The following is a 19,860-nucleotide window of genomic DNA, read 5'->3' as shown; positions in this document are numbered from 1 at the left end:
TTGTTCGAATGCTTTGTCATATTAGAGTGCAATCTGTCTTTTCAGCACAGAAATACAGACAGAGGGACATGCAGTGCAGCCTTGAGCAGTGGGATATCGAGAAGGCAAAATGTCGCTGTGATTTTGCTGTTATGTTTATGCTGAGCAGAACCTAAAGGTGCATTAATTGGTTACTGTTCCCTGGAGTTTCTGGAAGGTTGACACAGGAGTTGGTTCTCCCGTGGGCTGCAGGCTGAGCAGCCCCTGGGGGAGCTGAGCCTTGGCTCGGGGCTCAGGGCTCGGCCGCTCCGGAGGACGATGCCGAAGTTCCCGTGCTGGTGGTGCTGGGATGGATGGGGACACACAGGTGGTTTGCTCCAAAACGGGCACAAACCAGGCAGGAATGGGCCCTTGGATTTGTCCTCACCCCCAGTCCAGGGGCTTGGAATGGCTGTACCTCTGTTTGCAGTTCTGAACCCCGGTTAACCATCGGCCCCCTTAAGGGTTAAATTTGAGCTTTCCAGAGGATCCTGCATGGAACACACGCAGTTGTCATCCCAAGCCTTTTCCAGTTCTTTTAGCAGTGCCTCTGAGTGCCCTGATTTGAGTAAATCTGCTCCATGTTCAGTAGCACCATCCACACACAGGCAGAGTGAATCCAACTATTCAAAACCAAACTCCTCAAATAGAATAACACAGGAATATTGGAATCCATCTTAAAGTTTTCTTTAGCTTTTTGTGTTGTGCTGAAGGGGTGAATGGTTAAGTTGAAATGGTTTAAAGTCAAAAGAAGTGTGGAGCCTTTTGTAGGAAGTTGAAATAGAAAAAGTAAACTTAGAAAACAGGTTGCAGCCTTCCAGGTATGCACGGATCAGCTTTAAACATCCTGCTGTGTGTTTGTCCGTGAGAGAACAGTTCTGTTTGTGTTGGACTCCATTTGCATTTGGGTCCTGGGATTTGGGGATTCTGTAACTCTCAGCAGGGAATGGATTTCCTACAGTGCTTATCATGTGGGGGTAAGGGATATTTAATCCCTGCATGTTGCTGTCTTTAACAGTGAGGTTGCAGTCTTATTTACAGACCCAGCTGGTGCAGTATTTTCCTGCTTTGCTGCTTACACCTTTGATGTCTTGTACCCACCTCAGCACGTTGCTGTAGAAAACAAGATGTGGACTCTGCCTCCTACTATAATTCTGTGTTTTAACTCCTGTGTAAGAGAGCTGATGCTGATTGTTGGCAAGAGGAAAATGTAAGCTGGGATTTTTTTTTTTAAGAACTTACTCTTAAGAACACATGTGTATAGAAAATCCTCATGTTCTTAAAAACTAACGGGTTCTGAATACTGAAAATATATGTTAAACTGTTATACACCAGTTCTTCGATGCAAGAGTAAGTTTTCAGATGAAACCTTACATATAATAACTCTGTCAGTGTTCTTGTAATATATATATGCCAAAGATTTTTGCCATTAAAAGTATATTTTTTAAGATAAAAATATCTTTTTACATCTTAAAGTGTAGAAAGCCTGGTTGTTGCTGTTCTAAAAAAAGCTGAATAACAGTGTCACACTACTTGGATTAGTGAAAGCATTTTTTCAGCTGCTGCACTGAATAGAACATATGTCACTGGAGCATTGTTTCAAGTAACAGGATTTGCCTTGCTGTAAATCTCTCACGCTGAATCTGGGTAATTTCATCCTTTGTGCTTTGCTGTTTTGCCTCTTTCATCAGCTGCAAATCCAATATGTACAACTGGCACTGCTCAGCTTTGGGTTTACTGTGGTTATTGCTCTGTGAGATTAGAAATGTGACTGTGTTTTGTAATGGCAGTTGTAGTTTCTTGAGGATTTCTGGGACCTAATTTAATGATGTGGGAAACACAGGAAATATATGGTGAATATATCCATTTTCTGATTTAATCTGAAAGGTATTTTCCTTCTCTCATGTCTCTTTGCTCTTAATTTCCGGGTTTGGACTGTGTGGGGTCTTTTCTACAGGTTTTGACAGCTCCCAGTAAGCACAACTGACACAAGTGCATCTTATGAGTCCTGTGAATTATTCTACATCCATAGATGGGGTTCTAGTAAGACTTAAAAGGAAATGTTTGTAATTAGAAGTGTCTACATATTAATAGTCCTAATTAAATCACCCTAGTTCCAGCTAACCCAGGATTGGAGGCTGCCTGCAAACTGTGCAGGGATGCAGAAGGGTCCCCTCCTGCCTGTTTGTGTCGGCTGGTACTGCATTTTCATGAAACCAGAAAAAGTTTATAATAATTATTTGTAATTCTCTGTAATGCTAGTAAGTGTTGTGTTCCAGGATGGGACAAAATAATGGCTGTTCCTTGTTTAGTATGCTGGGACTGTCGTGGTTCCATTCTCCCAGGAGATGGTAATTATTTGCAGGCCCTTTGATAGAGGAGAGGTCAGTGAGAGTGTGCCTGATGATTCCATTGAAAAATCCAGCTGTGGGCACTTGAGTTGGGAATACACAAAGGGAAGCATTATTCCAAACAAGAACTCCCAGTCTGCATTTATGCTGCGCCGTGTACAAATGCTGCTATTAAATCGTTTTGATGACAACCAAATCTGATGAATTCTGGAACAAAATTCAGTGGTCTGTACTCTGGACTGTGTGTGCTGCTCGTTTGGAACTGCAGGCTTTATTGAGCATCCTTGTAGCTGGTGAAAATATCTTTCATTTCTGTGAAAAGGAAATGGCATTCTAGAATGCTTTTAACCAGGTCCTGACTATTGCATGGAAGGGGAGGCAGAGATGGAAGGAGGGAGATGCCAACAGAGCAGCTCTGCAACATATGGCTGTGCTGTTTGTGATATGTGGGTGAGTTTTTTGACTCTCAAAGTCCATGCAGAGTAATTACACTGGTGTTTACCTGCCAGGAGCTGTCCTGCTGCCTCCCTGGGATTTGGTGTCCAAGAAGCTGTGCACAAAGAGCCATCTTGTGCACAGGGAATGAGGGAATGGAGGGAGGAGTTGTGGTCTCCTGCAGTGCGTGGTGGTCTCTGCTGTGAGCTGTAAGTTTTTACGTATGCAGCCATAAAAGCAACAGCAGCATTTAATTTTGTAGGGTTGCCATCCAAAAGAGTGTGCCAGGAAGTTCATTAATAATAACAACACTGTGAAAAAACATAATATTTTCTGTGTGCCACCACAGCCTCTCCTGGCCGTGCTTGGCTGCAGCGTGCTGGACATCCAGTGGGGTGAAATGAATAGGAAAACAGAGAAGGTTTTTCAGTGCTACTTCATGAGCCAAAATCATACTGCCCTGTGAATTTTAGGTACAGAACAGTAGGAATTTGTCCTTGGAAATGGGAATGTGTCATGTGCTAAATCACCTCGTAGTGGCCACGGCCACAGCCAGCTGCAGTCACTCCTCGGCTGGGACAGCGGGAGCTGCTGTGAACAGCTTCCTGCTGCTTTCTCTGCTTTCCAAAAAGTTGTCCTAGGGGCTGGGTCAGGGAGTTCATTCTGAAAACACTCCTAGCAGGTTAATAAACTTGTTAATTAGCAAGCATTTAGCTGGAGTTGATGTGAGTCCATATTATTGTGACTTTTATTGTTTTATCACCTATCTGGATATCCTTCTGATTATATTTCAAACGCTGTTCCTCATGAAAGAAATGGTTGGATTTGTTAAACAAGAACAGGACAGACTTTACTAGTCTTTTCTATCTCAGCTGTTTCCATAACTCTGGATCAACATGAGAAAGAGAATTTCCACTTGTAAAATAACGTTATTCTTCAACAGGATAAAACAGTGGGAAATGGAAGTGCTCCTTTCAATAGTTCCAATCAAACAAACCATTCTCAGCTACCTGGGGTGACATGGAGTGGATGGGCTTAAACAGGGGGTGAACTTGTCTGCCTGTCCTGCTGTTTCCAAGCTGATTTTAGAAGGATGGGTGCCCACAGGGGCCTGAGGCAGGACAGCAGCCCACTGTGCTGGGATTGTTTTCACCACATCCTCACTGCAACATGCACTATATGGAAAAATGTCCCAGAAGAAAGGGAAGAATCCTGGCAGATGGAGGGGAACAGACAGTTGTTTCAGACAAGAGGAGGAAAAGTGACTGAAGTCGTGGCTCTGGGAGGGTGCAGCAGCAAAGGGCAGTGAAGGTACGGAGCAGCTCCTGTCATCAGCCCCATCATTAACTCCAGAAAGCTCCTTCCAGCTGTGCTCCTGCACCCATTTCCCTCAGTCTCTGAGACCACAGTCTCAGGCTTTCTGTTTGAAAACTCTTGTAGGAAGAAGCTCTCAGACAGTGATGGTTTAATAATTCTGACCCACTCACAGGTTTGCACCTGCTGAAAATTCAACAGCAGCAGAATAAGCAAGGGGTGGGTGGATGTCCCGTGCTCACCACGGTGTCCTGTGCAAGGAGAGGGGACAAGCTGCCTCCAGGCTCCCAATCCTGCCAGGAGCACCTGCTGGCTCAGAGCACATTGAGAAAGCACAGGATAACCTGTTAGAGCAAAAGGAATTCCAGGTTAATGGCCTCGTGTTCTGTTCTCCCAGGTTGTTTAAAAACCAGTATTGAGAAAATTGTCTGCTGAGTTCAGGAGGCTTGTTGGGGATTGCAAGGGAAAATGAAAGGAAAAAAATAGTTGTGGCTTTATGCGATGACCAGTAAGCGATTTCTTTTCATTTGTACATCTGAGCAAGGCTCTAAACTGAAAGATTATAAAGAATGGTCGTTTCTGCTCGCTGGTGGACAGGGAAGCGCTGTTAAACTGAGTGGAATCTAATGGCAAAGAGGATGGGATTTATACAGGAGTGAGAGGCACAGCCACACCTGCCTGAGGTCTGTGTGCTCCATTAGGAGCTGGGTTTCTCCTGTTCTGCTGGGGAGTGAGATGTCAAGGGTTTGGGGCACATTTGGCTCAGGTTTTACTGGCTGGCTCATCTGCTCTCACAAGAACCTCGTGTAGGGATTCCTGTGAGCACTTAGGGAGAGCTGGGAGGAACTTGGCCTGGAAGTGGGATATGGCCAAGCTTCCATGGGCACTGGGATGTTGCAGCAATGGGCCAGGAACTGAAATTACCAGGAGCTGCTTTTGTCAATTCAGTCATTTGTCCCGTGTTGGTGCTGAAGTACCTGTGCTCTATTTATAATCCTAAATCATCCTTTGAAGAACATCAACTACAGATGTGGAAACCAATCTTCACAGGGCTGACTATCTGTGAGACTGTGAACAGGAGAAGTGATTAATTCTCCTCCAAATGATTGAAATGTATTTCTTCTGATGTCTTTAGGTGTTAAAAATTAGTAAATGAATTCTAGCTTGAATGTAAACTTGTGTTGAAGGCTGATTGCATAATCTAGCTGTGAAGTTTAAAAAATAATTAAAACTCCAACCAAACCAAACAAAAAGAAGTCATTGGAACCTTAAACATTCTCTGGTGTACTGCAGAGGAGTAAATGATTGCAAGGGCTGTTTTGGCAGGTGGTTGAAGGCACAAAATGCCACATATGAATCTTAAATTGCATCAGCAGATTTACCCCATTGCTTTGGGTAAAATCAGTATTAGTCAGAGGCTGTAAAGCCTGAGCCTCGTCACTGTCAGGCTGACTTTAGTCAGTGGAATCTGGAGGAACCCTAACACTGAGGCAAGCTATTCCTGAATTTTAAAATTCAGAGCAGAATGCAGACCTTGTGTTTCCTCTGTCAGGGGTGGGACAAAGATCCCGTGTGAGGAGCAGCTGAAATCCAGCCTGGTGTGTTGGACAGCAGCGACGTGGTGGTACCTCAGTCCCAGCCTGCAGCTGAACCCTGCCACCTGTGCCCCCTCCTGCACCCCTGTGGCAGTGTAGGGACCTCCTACAAACCTCTGGCACTTCCCATTTGCTCTCAGGGGACGGGACTGTTGCGTTTCTGCTGCATCTTGGAACAGGAACTCGGGGCAGTTGAGCTCCTGACCCCAGTCCTGTGCCATGGGTGAGTACAAACAAGACCATAGGGAGAACTTCCTTCTTTGCTGCTCAGGTTTTTTTGGAACCCAGGAAGGTCGGAGTAGGACAGATTCATGGAGCCCTGTGGGCAGAATTGTTTTGGAAGAGCCAGGAGCAAGCTCTGTTCAAAAAGCTTTTTTGAGCACATCTGAGTCCAGAGAGATTCTTTCATATTCTTTCATATTTCACTGGTTAATTCTCTGAAGAAAGAGAGATCTGGGTGGAAAAAAGAGAGTGGTGGAAATGGAATCTGGGGCATTCTCCTACTGATTTCCTCCATTTCCTTCTTTTGCTTCTACTGGAAAAAACCAGCTGTCCCAAGGCAGGAGGCAGCAGTTCTGCCCGTGTGAGCAGCTCCCCTGCCCGGTGTCACACTCGTGCCCTGCACTCACAACCTGCTGCCCCAGCTCCGTGGATTGTGTGGAGCAACTTGTGTGGATCTCGTGTGTTTTTCCTGACAAAAAATCCAGCTTTGGCATGTTCTGGCTGCTTTGATCAGGCCCATCAATGTTTTCAGTGATGTTCTCCATCTTTCTTTTGAATTATTCGTCTTTCCAAGTGGTTTGAAGGTGCCCCATGAGCACCTGTGCCCTGTGAGGTGTTAGCAGGGTACATCCCACACTGGTGCCTTGTGTCTGGATTGGGCTGTATTTCCAAAAGCTCGAGTACTTTACAGGAGTTACCACCTTTAAACAGAAAATCCAGCTGATCCTGGCCATGCAGTTGCTGACACAGAGTTGGCAGCAGGAATCAGAACGGGCTGACCTTGTCTTTTTTCCTAAGGATTAGTAACTCGCTCCTTCCTGAACAAAGCCTGACTTCCTTTTGCTTAACCGCTCTGTTTGATCTTGAAGAAAGTGACCTCACAGGATTCACTTTAAGCCTCTGGGATGCAGAAGAATCAAAATCAGTCTTCTGAGACCTCTGTCAAGACACCAAGAGAAAGATGGGGGGGTAAAAAGTGCATTTGTGTACACACAGAGACACACACACATCCTCTGCTAACTGTCAGGCTGGATGCTCACAAGTTAAATGAGGATTTTCAGTTTAATGGCCCCTTCCATAGGTGCCCACTCAAAGAGCTAGGAGATATTGATTTTTTTTTTTTTATGATTTCCTAGAAGAATGCTGTGTCCTAAGAAATTTGATTAGGTGGATTTATCATGGAGGACTTGCTGTGCTGAGCCTTGTTTAATGTTTCCTGGCACAAACACCAGGAACGCAGGGACGTGTGCTGTGTGGTGCTTAAAGATTTTCCAAGCTTTCCTTCAGGTGTGACCCCTTGTCTGGTTTTGAGGCTCCTCTGATTTAGTGAAACAATACCAATCTAATGATCTGGGGTGCAGAATATCTTTGTGCTGTAAAGCTTTTTTTTTGTTTTCTTTCTACGCTTTGAACAAATGACAGCAATTAAACTGCTACTGCACAGTTCCGAATATTGCTTAAAACATTGGTGAAACTGGGGTGCTTTCACATTTTCAAATGGTGTATTTTGCAATATGGCTGTGATTGCTGGGCTCAAAGAAAGCTTTATGTCCATGTCCATTGCATTCTCCCTCCTCACGCAGAGCACTGTGCTTTAATTCCATGAACAGAGAACAGCCTGACTGGTGCAGAGTAAGATGCAAGCCTAAAGCTTCATTTCCATAGGGATTTTATCCCTCAGCGTTTCAGCTTTTGCCTTCGTTCCGCGTGGCAAGGCAAACCCCAAGCCTTAAATTGGCATTTGATCTTAACCTTGCAACAAACCTTTGATTCTTCATTGCCACAGCTCCTCACCGTCATTTTGATGTGTGCATTTAAAAGCTGGGACTGTTCCCCTCTATCCCCCGGGATCCAGAATTGACAGCTGTGCCTCAAATTTCAGTCACCGTTCTCGTGAGTTTCCAATATTCCTGTCAGCACCTGCCTTCCCCTAAAAAGCCCCTTTCTCAACACCTGGTGGTTTGACTTTGTGTTTTTCCTTGTGTCGTAGGTCTTTAAATACTCTGCACCAGTTTTGCTGTCCAGCTCCATTGTACCATTCCCAGCTAGCTGTCCCTGCCACACACTCAGAGTACAGGTAAGAGTAGACATGCTCCACCCACCGCTGCTTTTTGGAGAGAGATCTGATGTTGCCATTTGACATGAGACAAGCAACTAGTTGCTTAAGTTTTAAAAGGAAAAAAAAAAAAAAAAGAATATTGGAATAAACATCCAATATTTTGGACGTCTTGTAGGGTAGCTGTGAACAGAGCCATCACTGCAGTGAGTCCTGTCAGGCACTCTGGAATTACTCAGTAAAATGAGTGTCATGTGCTTTAACAGGCACATCCCCCTGGAAAGATAGGGAAAGGGAGGTGCAGGTTTAGTTCTTACATGACAAATATGCTGAAATATTTATATTATTTATGGAGGATATTGATGTTGTTCAGGGCAACACTTTTTTTTAACCCCTGCCTGTTCCATGCCAGTAGCTGAGGAATCCATCCATGTGTTTAACCCTCTGAAGGTTAAAGGCATGGACTTGCACAGGGCTCAGCACTGCCTTGGATTTGAATAAAATAAGAAGATTTTAAACACAGCCAGGCCCTTGATGCCAAGCAGAGTCTGCCCTGAATAGATCAAAAATATATGTTTCAGCTCATAATGCTTCTTTTAACATAGATGCCTTTACTATCTATGTGTTCTTTTTGATCCAGTGTGGAGAGCAGCAATTACATCCCATAGTGCAATTCACTGTCAGTGCCAGTGTTTATTGTAACATCTTAGAGAAGCATCAAAGGGCAGCTAATCTAAGTCATTGGAAATGTGAAAACTGTTAAAAAAACTGTGCATGCCATGGAGAATATTGTCTTTAATTTTTACTTCTGCTATTAGTGATCGATTTAGTGATAATTGCCAGCTCATGAATAATATTAATACCAAAATATTGGAAGCCTGGTGCTGAAAAATCAAAATCGCTTTGCACGGGTGATAAGGAAAGACAAAAGCAAACAATGAATCCTAAATCTGTAAATGCATAAACATATTTCTGGTTTGAATATTTCATCCTGTAGTTATCTCTAACCATGCATGCTTGGATTCACCCTGTTGGTTTACGTTGCAGCATCTGTTCGTGTGTTTGGTTTTTTTCTCCCATCAGAGCCCTTCGTTTATTTGGTGGTAGTGAGTCCATAGTTGGGTTGTAAGACAGCTCCTTTGGTGAGGAGCAGGGCCTGAAAACTATTTGATTCCCTGCTTGCTTTTTAGTGAGGCTTTTAGTTTTCCTGTGTCCTTAGTTGATAGTGCTTTAATTTTAAGGATCTTCCTGTGGGGATGTTGATGGGAAAACCAGCTTGAACGTCTGGTATCTTGCTCCATGCAGGGTATTATTTTTACCAGTAATATTTCTTCTGGAATTAAAGCTTAGAGCAGCATAACTTTGTGCTTGAAAAACCCTGAACTTCTCCAGCTTTTTTTTGGGAACCTGAATTCCCTGCTCTGGATCTGCAGAGCCTGTGCAGTTTTCAGAGTGCCCAAACGTGTGCCGCAGGACCTTGAGCTGATGGTTCAGGACTGGGGGGTGGAAGGAGCTCATCAGTGGCCTTGTTTGCTCTCAATGACATTTAGGCTCAGGGGGGACCTTGTGGCCCTCCACAGCTCCCTGACAGGAGGGGGCAGCCGGGGGGGTCGGGCTCTGCTGCCAGGGAACAGGGACAGGAGGAGAGGGAACGGCCTCAGGCTGGGCCAGGGCAGGCTCAGGATGGACATCAGGGAAAAATTGTTCACTAAAAGAGTTGTCAAACCCTGGCACGGGGTGCCCAGAGAAGCTGTGGCTGCCCCTGGATCCCTGGCAGTGCCCAAGACCAGCTTGGATGGGGCTTGGAGCAGCCTGGGACAGTGGGAGGTGTCCCTGCCCAAGGCTTTAAGGTCCTTCCAACCCAAACCAGTCTGGGTTCTGTGAATAGGAGCATATGGAGGAGGTGCAGCCAGTCTCCTCCAGGGACAAGAGGCAACCAAAACAAATTGCAGTAAGGAAAATTCCAGTTAGATACAAGGTGGGGAGAGAGGGAATTGCACCATGAGCATGGTCAAATGTTGAAACAGAGGCCAGGAGAGGAAGCGGGGTCTCTTCCTCAGCCAACTGGCTGTAGCTGGCCCTGCTCTGAGCAGGGACTGGACTGGACTGTCCATACCTCCACCAGTCCCTGCTAACACAAATTATCCTTCATCCCACATCCCACTCTGTTCTTGGGAAGAATAAAAAGAGCTGCAAAATAGAATATTTTATTCTGTAGAATTTAGTTTCCAACTACACAGCGATGTGAGTGCTGTCCCTGCTCACAGATGTGCTGCTGTGCTGGAGCCAGGCTCTTACAGTGGTCCTCATGGCAAAGATTGGTTTGGTTCACCCATAATTTCAATTTCTGAAGTTATTATACCCAAACTGCCATCCCCACAACTGTGATCTCTGAGTCAAGTGCAAATGATGCACCTGTTTTTTCCAGGACCTGTACATGGGGATCCCATTGCTGTGAATGAAAATGAGCTACTCAAGCTCTAACAGGACTGGGCTTTGCATTTCCACATACACTTAATGGTATTAAATTTAGCTTTTAGTCTTCCCATTTATCAGTTTATAAATAGAAATCATTAGAAACAAAACTAACAGACATGGATGCTTTGGTCTAGCTTCAGTTTTGAGGCTTTATTTAGAAAATACGCAGAGGGATTAATTTTGTAGCCCAGAATTAAAAATTAAATTTGATCTGAAAGAAGCAATTAATGAATGCACTACAGTGAAATCTGGAGCATCTCTGATTTGCTGTTAGCTAATTGCTGGATGTTTTATTCACTCCAGCAGTTTTATTTCTAGTCGAGACGATTTTTGGCATCTGTTTTGAATTGTTAATAGGGAAATAATGCATTTTTAATAACTGCAGCTATTGCAGCAATCCCTTGCTCGTTTTACAATGCTCAAAATAGGCAGAAATAATACAAGTTATCTTGCATTCTCCTATTACAAGGGAAGTCTTGGGAAGCCTGAGCATGTAGTGTATTTCCAGCTAGATACTTGTCTGGGTTCCAGTCAGCCCATATGCCTCCTCTGCTTGCTCTTTTCGGGTTATTTCTGTTTGGGAATTAAAAAATAGACCAGGAAATGTCTGTAACTTGGCTTCTCTGACTCCCTTCCCCTTCCTGCCTCCCGAGTAGAGCCTTGGAAACAACGGCCTCTAGTTGGAAGCTGCAGGTTCCACGAGCTGCTCTGGATTTGTCAGAGATCGTTGGGACACAGATTTTATATCTGGTGCGAAGGGCAAAGCAAAGGAAACGTGGGACACCCCGGAGAGGCTTCCAAAAGTAGAAATGCAGGTAGTCCTGTACTTCAGTGGCTGAGCCTCTGGCTTGATCCAGCTGCATCATCATCTCAGAGGCCCCGCAGCTGGAATCTGAGCAGAGCAAAGCCCAGACATGAAACAGAGAAAGGGAATTCAATCAACTGTATCTTGTCTGAAGAACAGTTTGTTCCCAGCATTTTCTAGACATGTTTCCTATGGCTTTAAATTGATAAAGAATAGGTTTAAAATAGGTATTAAGAAGGAATTGTTCCCTGGGAGGGTGGGCAGGCCCTGGCACAGGGTGCCCAGAGCAGCTGGGGCTGCCCCTGGATCCCTGGCAGTGTCCAAGGCCAGGCTGGACATTGGGGCTGGGAGCAGCCTGGGACAGTGGGAGGTGTCCCTGCCCATGGCAGGGGTGGGATGGGATGAGCTTTAAGGTCCCTTCCAACCCAAACCAGTCTGGGATTCTGTGACACATCTTTAGGCAAGCTTCAGTCAGAACTCAGCCCATCTGTGCAGGTGGGAGGTACCTCGCACACAGCAAAATTTCATGTACAGAAGTGCCCATGCTGAGGATATCCAGTCCTATTCCTGTCTGTAGTCCCTGTGTGGATATGGAATAGGCTGATGGATGCAAACTCCAACTGTGGACAGATTTGCTTACCACTAATGTCTGAGCATCTTTCCATCGGGTGTGTTTATTCATAACTTGTTCTCATTTGCATGAGATGTTGGCTGTCACTCATTCCTGTCTCCATCTGCTCTACCTTCCATCCTTCTAATCTCAAATTAGATGCCCTTATCATGTCCAAAGAGCATTTTTTAAATGGTGAAGCTAGAGATTTTTCTTTTCTTTTTTTTTCCCCAGTGAGACCTGTGAAAACAAAATGATAATGCAAAGGATGTTATAGTACCAAAGAAATCCCATCATTTTCTTGCAGTCTCTGCCTGCTTAATGTTTAATCAGCACCTCTGGGAGGTAAAACCATCATTCTGAAAATACTGTACTTGTGTGAAATTTAATGTGGAATCTTTGTTTCACCAGGTAATGTTGGCTTACATGCAACAAACCACTGTGTGGACGATGATAGAAGGATTGATTGTGCTATTTCTTTCTGTCTGAGCCCCTGAGAGGCTTTGGAGCTGTTTTGCCACCATAACTGGTTAACACAGAGGCTCCCCCTGCAACCATGCCAAGCTTTCAGATGCTTCTATCATGTTTTAGAGTGGTTTGGTTTTCCTTAACTCTTCTCAAGAGCACAGTGGGAATTCTTGCATGCTAGCACAGCCAGGGAAAACTGGGAAATAGCTTATATCCCTGAAATTAAAAATATCTCTTTATAGATAAATGTACTTTGCAACTCTCAGTTTGGTTTTTTCCCCTCTGCTGGGCACTGTACTCTTCCCTGAAACACAAAGTAAACACTTGATGCATCCTCCCTGCAAATATCTCTAGGGACATCCCACACCATGCAGCAGAATCCCTGGTCCTGTGGTAGCTTCCAGTCAATGCTTAGTCACAGGTGAAGACATATCTGAAGGAGCTGCACTTCAGAATTCTTTTTAGTACTGCTATGACTATTCATTGACATTTTCTACCAAAAAAATGTTGAACAGGAATCTAATTTCTAACTGCAGTTGCCTCAGCATGTTTAAACACTCGAGCCTCTCTAGAATATGCAGAGATATAAAAGCTTGATGATATTTTAATTTTCAAACTGAGCAAAGGAGTGAGAGCAGCATGGCCCAGACCAGCAGCACGTCGCCCAGAGAGGCAGGATGCAGATGGACACAGCGAACCAGATCCAAACTGTGACCAAATCCCACCCCACGTCAGTGTGAGGTTCAGCTGATTACATAAGGCATCTGTGCTCACACCCTATGGCAAAGGAAAGCTGGCATAATTCGAGTAATACTTGTAATTTTCCACTTGATGCCTACGTGATGCAGGGAGGGCAAATGGTGGATTGTGTTCCTGCACACAGTCAGGAGAGCTGGCAGAATAGCATGAGATTTGGTTTTGGATTTCCTTGTTTTTCTTCCTCCATTGTGTTCCTTTCCATCCTCCTCCTCTAGCCTGGTGTTTACTTTAAAGGAAATGCCCCTCGTGGTTGTGTCACTGGTTCAGAAGTGGCCTCGCTGGAGCCTCCTGCTGCGCCAGCATCTCCTTCCCTGCCATAAAGCACTTTCAGCATTACAGATGTGGGTATTCCAAACTGCTCCTGCCTTGTGGCACCATTCATGATGCTGGCAACTCCTCATGGAGACAGAGCTCTTCCTTGGACCTTGGGAGGGTGGGGGGAGTGGAGAGCAGACCTGGTCATCCCCAGGATTTGTGTGTGTGAGGCACCCACAGAAGAGGAATGCGTCTGTTCAGCATTTCCAGAGGAACGTGGGCAGTGAAAACACACAGGGAAAGTTCTGAGCATGTTAAAAGTAAAGGAGCCATGGCCACATTAGGCTGGGTATGTATAGAACTACTTAATGTAATTGTTCTAATGGGAAGAACAGAAATGGCCCTTTCAAAGCACTGTTCTTCTCAGAGTTTAAGTCGTCAGCGTTGGCCTTGGCTCGTTGGGCTGTTCCTCCCTGTGTGGGGAGTCCTGTCTCTGAGACAGAAATGGGTGAACTGGGGGGTGCTTACAAACAACTCACACTACTTGTGGATTTGAAAACAAAAGCAAACAAATTTCAAGCTGAATTTTCCTAATGCTGTTCCCTGTGATTCTCTTCCTCTGTCTCTCTTCTTTCTTGCCCCCCCCTTCCTCGGCAGGGAAGATAGTGTCCTGCACCAGTTCTGCTGTCCACCTTCGGGGTCTAGTAGCCCATCCTCAAGATAACAGCGAAGCTGGGGGTCGCTGGGTGCAGTCAGTGCTCCACCTGTACAGTCCATCTCTCCTCTCCTCTCTTTCTGGTGTGTATGGACTGGCACTGCACGGATGCCGTGGGATCCCCGTGCTGCCAGTTTGAGTAATGCCTCCTCTCCAGGCCTCCCCACAGCTCTCTCCTCCTGCCCAGTGCCGAGAACACACGCCAGCTGTAAACAGATTCCTCAAGTGCACAGTTTATTTTGAACTAAAATAAACAGTACCATAAGTCCTGAGGTGTAGTGTGAGTTTTGTTGCTGTCTGTTCGTGGCTGTGTGCTATGGAGGGCACAGCCCAACAGGATTTCTTCTCTCCTAGATGTGGGGTGGGAGGGAGCTGTTGTGAGAGTCTGTGTTAGGCTGTTTAAGTTTGTTTCAAGGTTGGGCAAACACCAACATGTGACGTTTTATGGATGTTACTGCACAGAGATTTCACCCTTCTTCCTTTCCTTAGTGCTGGTTCTGAGGAGCCAGCACATTTCTGTTGTGGCAGCAGATCCTCTCTCCATGTCTGCTTCCATCCTAAGCTGCTTTGAGCTCTGTCCCCTCCTTTCCTTGGCCTTTGTGCAAGTCTTGGATCAACCAAAGTACCAGATCATTGCTCATGTGCTTCTATTGCCTCATCAGTGAAAATATTTCCCTCAAAGCTGTGCACAAGGCTGTCGCTGAAGGAATGAACTTGCAGCTGAACACCCCATGAGTGCAGCTGGATAAATGAGAGTGTGTCCATGGGTGTCCAAGTTCCCACTGCCCAGAAGGCTCTTTGTTGGCTACACCTTTCCAGACACATCCCGTGGCTCTAAAATAGCCAGTGAATTTCTGCTGGCTGGGTCTTCCAAACGTAACCAGTCCAAGGAGGTATACCAAGGAACAGAATTTCTCTGCAGCGGCATTTACTACCCTGAAAATAGCAAGGAAGAGTGATTGGGAGAGGAGAAAAAGACTCTTAAATCTGTAGTTGCTATCATGAGGTAAAATAATGCTCCACACTGTCTGGGGCTCGTGTAGAGGCAGAGGTGGCTTGATGCAGGGCGGAAAGCAGGTATTTATTTGTACTTGTGTGGGGCTTTGAGGATGGGATAAAAGGAGAATCACCAGGATCAAGGGGGGAGAACTGTGAAGGCAGCTTGAGGCTCACTCTCATCTTTACAATGTGCTTTTTTCCCCCAAAGGATTCTCTGTAAAAGCAGAGTATGGGTTATTTGCTTTTCTGTGAGGTTTGATCCGCTGTCTCTACCCTTGCTGTGTAATGTTTCCTTGTGCTCGCCTTGGCTATGACTGTGCAGTGTCCCAGGCCTGGGGAAGGATTTGCTGGCACAAGAATAATCTGCCTTCATGATTTTGCAAGTTTTTCCGCATCATTTCTGCTCACTGCTCACACTCTGTGGCTGCTGCTGTTCTTTGGTATTGAACATTCTCAGTTTCCCGTGTTTCTTAATCACTTTTCATTACAATATAGAGAAAGAACTTCCCTTCCCACTGTATAATTTCAAAATAATGTATGTAGAAAATAGTGTAGTGGGTGAGTGCAGTTCATTATATCCCTGGAAGTGCTCTGATGTTTACTGGGCAGGGTGAAACACTGAAATGTTTGAACACTGCTCACCATTTGGGTCTTTTACTCTGTAATTAAGAGTTTCTCAGAGTTGCTTCCTGAAGATAGAAGCAGTAGGAATTTCTGATATTTTGACTTGCTTATCTCCCTCCCAGACGTAAACAGTGATTACCACTCTCTCCTCAGTGTACTGAACTCTGGAGCACTGTAATTATTCCCTTCCAGAGGGGAAGATTTGTCCAATCTTCCAGTGAGTACCTTTTATCTATTTGTGCACAGGAAAACAAAGAAGCAAGACTGATTTAAGGGTGCAAATTAAACCCCCAGCCTGAAGAGCCAGGGGGTGATTATCCTGAAAGTGGCTGCAGTTAATGATGGGTCTCAGGAGAAAAAGAAGGCAAAGCCTGACCAGCCTTATTGGCTGTCACAGGACACTGGCATGGGGTGTTTCTATCCCACAGTTTTCCAATTAAGGGGAAATAAGGTCATTAGGGGTTGCTGGGATTTGGAGCAGTTTGAGTTTGTAGCCGTAGTATCCCTGAACTGTGGCATTTTCTCTTCAGGAGCATACAGAGAGCTGACCTTCCCTGGTGCAGTGGAAGCCAGAAATGCAGGAGTAAACATTTCCCTCTTTGAATAAATCATGGCTGGCTAAATAAAACATGCTGTGCATCTCTGGGCTTAGCAGCAGAGCCTGGTAGGGGCTCTCTTAGTTAACCAGAGTTAGGAGTAGATGACCTAAAATGCTGCATGTTATTATAAAACAGAGAAAGGTACCAGCAGAAAAATTCGCATTCCTAGGTGAATTTGTACTGTTTTTGTGAAGAGTGAAGACTGTCTTACTGTGCATTTTGGAATGGAAGGTGAAGTAGAAATGGCATTTTTCTTTTTTTTTTTTCTTATTTTCTCCTTCCATGAACTCAGAGGGCTGAATAAAAGCTGCTGCTTTGGGGGAATTCAGATGGGGAGCTTCTGCTTCGGCACCTTTAGGCACTTGCACTGTTTTGGATCAGGTTGGTTTGGTTTTCTTCTGCAGTGTGGAGTTCTCCTTTGCAAACATATTCAAAAGAAACCCCAACCTCTTCCATGGTTTTGCCTGGAACCGGTGGGTGAGACTCCAGCTTTGCAGAGCAAGCACTGCCTTGCTGTTATTTTCTGCACTTGTATTATTTTCTCTCCATAACCAACCGTGGGAAGTCACTAAAACAGCTCAGGGCAGCGTGTGGACACCCTGGGCTGGAATGGGATGGATTTTTGTGCACCACTAGATGGAGCAAAAAAAAAAAAAAACCCAAACAAACCAAACCCGTTCAACTGAGACAAATTAAGATATTCATATCCCAAAGTAGATTTTAACTAGCTGAAGGAAAATACTGTGTAATGTAGGAGAAGAAATAATCCCCTGAAAAATGCAGCAGGGTGTAGATCTATCACAGCTGCAATCAAGGTTTTAAGATGCTCTCTTAGCCAAGCCAGCAGCTCTGTCATGGAATATGGACTGCCACCACTCCAGGCAGCTCAGGATTCATGAGGAGCTGGAATTATGAAGTAATTTATGGCCGAGGGAGCTCCTTCCTTGAGCAGGTGCCCAGGGATGGAATGGAGCAGCACTGGGACAGCACTTGAGGTCACCGGCCAGAGGTGGGCACTTGGCTGCTCGGAATTCCCTGCTTGGAAAGGCTGAGCCCCCTCTGGACCCCCCTGAGCCACAGTTTTGCCAGGGGAACATTTGTGTTCTGGGATATTTATTTGCCAGAAGAACCATTTTGACGGGCAGCACTAGTTCCTTTTTCACCTCAAATACCGAAATGGAGCAGGGAGTTCTGAGAAAATACAACCCCAAAAATACATATACACAAGCATTTGTGGAGGTACTCGCTGTCTTTATGTTGTGCCAGGACTGCGTGCGGGTGGTAGAATTTTTGGGGTTTTTTCTGCAATAATTGACTATTTCCTGGCGTGGGGGCTAGAGGGAGCTCCAATGCAGCCTTCCCAAAGCTTTCCCGGTAAATCCCTCCTGCCTGGCTTAGTCCATGGAGCTGCAGAGGACAGGAGGGAGGAAGCCAGCTCGATGTACTTCTGCACTGTGTGACCACTGGAGATGCGATATATGGATATATATATATATATGCCAGGATGCCCTATAGCCAATGCTGTTTGTATATTTTATCATAGTTATCAAAAAAGTTGTCTATAAATGTTATAATTATTACCCTAAATCCACCGTTGGTTTGTGCCCCACCTCTCTGCAGTGCCAGGATATGTCCCAGGGAAGGTTTGTGTTTAACAGCACAGGAAAAGCCACAGGGGGTGTTTCACATCCCACTGTCACGGGTGGTTCTGTAGGAAGGGCTATGAGAACAAGGCAGACACACAGCAATACCTCTCCTAGGCTAGCAGGTTTTCAAATAAAGAAATTGATAATTAAAAGGTATGGAACAATATGATCCTATAGATTTTATTATGTCTAGATAGACTGATCTGCTGTCAAAGCAGCAGAAAAAAACAGGTTTATTATTCTACCTCCACTGAAGTAATTTATAATAGTTTAGTTAAGGGTATCACACCTGTATTTACAAGGAGTTTGGCATTCTGAACCTTTCCTCTCATTTTTCGTGACATGGTTTATGGCATGGGGGTGTTCAGGTGGAAGCTGGACTTGATGATCCTGGAGGTCTTTTCCAACCTCAGTGATTCTGTGGTTTCCCATTTTCATTTAACTCCCCAAACTGCAGCAGCTGAATGGGGCTGGGAGAACCCTGTCCAGGAGGGGCTGGGCTGAACAGCACCGGGGGTTTATCCCCATTCCCGGGGTGTTTGTCCCCCTTCCCCGGGTGTTTATCCCCCTTCCCCGGGGGTTTATCCCCCTTCCCCGGGTGTTTATCCCCCTTCCCCGGGGGTTTATCCCCCTTCCCGGGGTGTTTATCCCCATTCCCCGGGTGTTTATCCCCCTTCCCCAGGTGTTTATCCCCCTTCCCCGGGTGTTTATCCCCATTCCCGGGGTGTTTTATCCCCCTTCTCCGGGTGTTTATCCCCCTTCCCCGGGGGTTTATTCCCCTACTCTGGGTGTTTATCCCCCTTCCCCAGGTGTTTATCCCCATTCCCCGGGGGTTTATCCCCATTCCCCGGGGGTTTATCCCCATTCCCCGGGTGTTTATCCCCATTCCCGGGGTGTTTTATCCCCCTTCCCGGGGTGTTTTATCCCCATTCCCCGGGTGTTTATCCCCCTTCCCCGGGTGTTTGTCCCCCTTCCCCAGGGGGTTATCCCCCTTCCCCAGGTGCTTATCCCCCTACTCTGGGTGTTTATCCCCTTTTCCGGGTGTTTATCCCCCTACTCTGGGTGTTTATCCCCCTTCCCCGGGTGTTTATCCCCTTTTCCGGGTGTTTATCCCCCTACTCTGGGTGTTTATCCCCCTTCCCCGGGTGTTTATCCCCTTTTCCGGGTGTTTATCCCCCTACTCTGGGTGTTTATCCCCCTTCCCCGGGTGTTTATCCCCTTCTCCACGTGTTTATCCCCCTTCTCCGGGTGTTTATCCCCATTCCCTGGGGTTTTTCCCCATTCCCCCGGTGTCTATCCCCTTCCCTCCCCTGCTGCCTTGCTCTCCTGGCAGAGGGAAGGGGCTCTGGGTGTTCAGGATGAGCCCAGGCTGCCGGGCAGGGAGCTGGGGACTCCAGGGCCCAGTTCCTCACTGGGATCAGGGATCACTCCTTGTGATGAGCTGCCACAAATGGATGGATGAGGAAAGAGAACTGCACCGAGTCCGTCCACGAGGAGAAATGCCATTAATGAGTTGAGGGAGTTTTTCTGGCTGTGTCTGGATCCACTCCAGCCTCCTGCTCCCGGCTGCGAGCTGACCTTTTGTGACTCAGCCATCCGGCTCCCTCCCTGCAACCCGGAGATGTCCAGGCAGTGACCCTCCAAAGAGACCTTGGGGACCTTCTTGGGGATGGGAGGGACTCGTCAGAGCCAGTCAGTTTTGGTTTCAGCAGCAGAAGGCTACAGAGTCAGAAGGAGACATGAGCTGTGCAGCTGATGCAGAATGAAACAGAATCGCAGCGTGGGTTGGGCTGGAAGGGACCTTAAAAATCACCCAGTCCCACCCCCTGCCATGGGCAAGGGACACCTCCCCTAGACCAGGCTGCTCAACATGTTCTGGTTCCATCGTGAGTGCGAGGCAAGCATTTGGTG

General features: G+C 46.1%; 1 protein-coding gene across 12 annotated transcripts in view; it reads left to right on the top strand.

Annotated features, from left to right (window-relative positions):
* Positions 1–19,860, top strand: part of IQSEC1 (IQ motif and Sec7 domain ArfGEF 1) — a 282,288-nt gene that overhangs the window by 113,970 nt on the left and 148,458 nt on the right. For 7 of the 12 annotated variants that reach the window (XM_048315512.1, XM_048315510.1, XM_048315513.1 and 4 more), the window contains one exon: positions 7,926–8,012. The exons of the other annotated variants lie outside the window; for them this stretch is intronic. In XM_048315512.1, coding sequence (XP_048171469.1) covers positions 7,926–8,012 — 87 coding nt within the window. The remainder of the gene's footprint in view (positions 1–7,925; positions 8,013–19,860) is intronic. 12 annotated transcript variants of the gene reach the window in all.

This window comes from Corvus hawaiiensis, chromosome 11, assembly GCF_020740725.1.
Source record: "Corvus hawaiiensis isolate bCorHaw1 chromosome 11, bCorHaw1.pri.cur, whole genome shotgun sequence".
NCBI classification, from domain to species: domain Eukaryota; kingdom Metazoa; phylum Chordata; class Aves; order Passeriformes; family Corvidae; genus Corvus; species Corvus hawaiiensis.
This window is presented reverse-complemented; position numbering and strand designations above follow the sequence as displayed.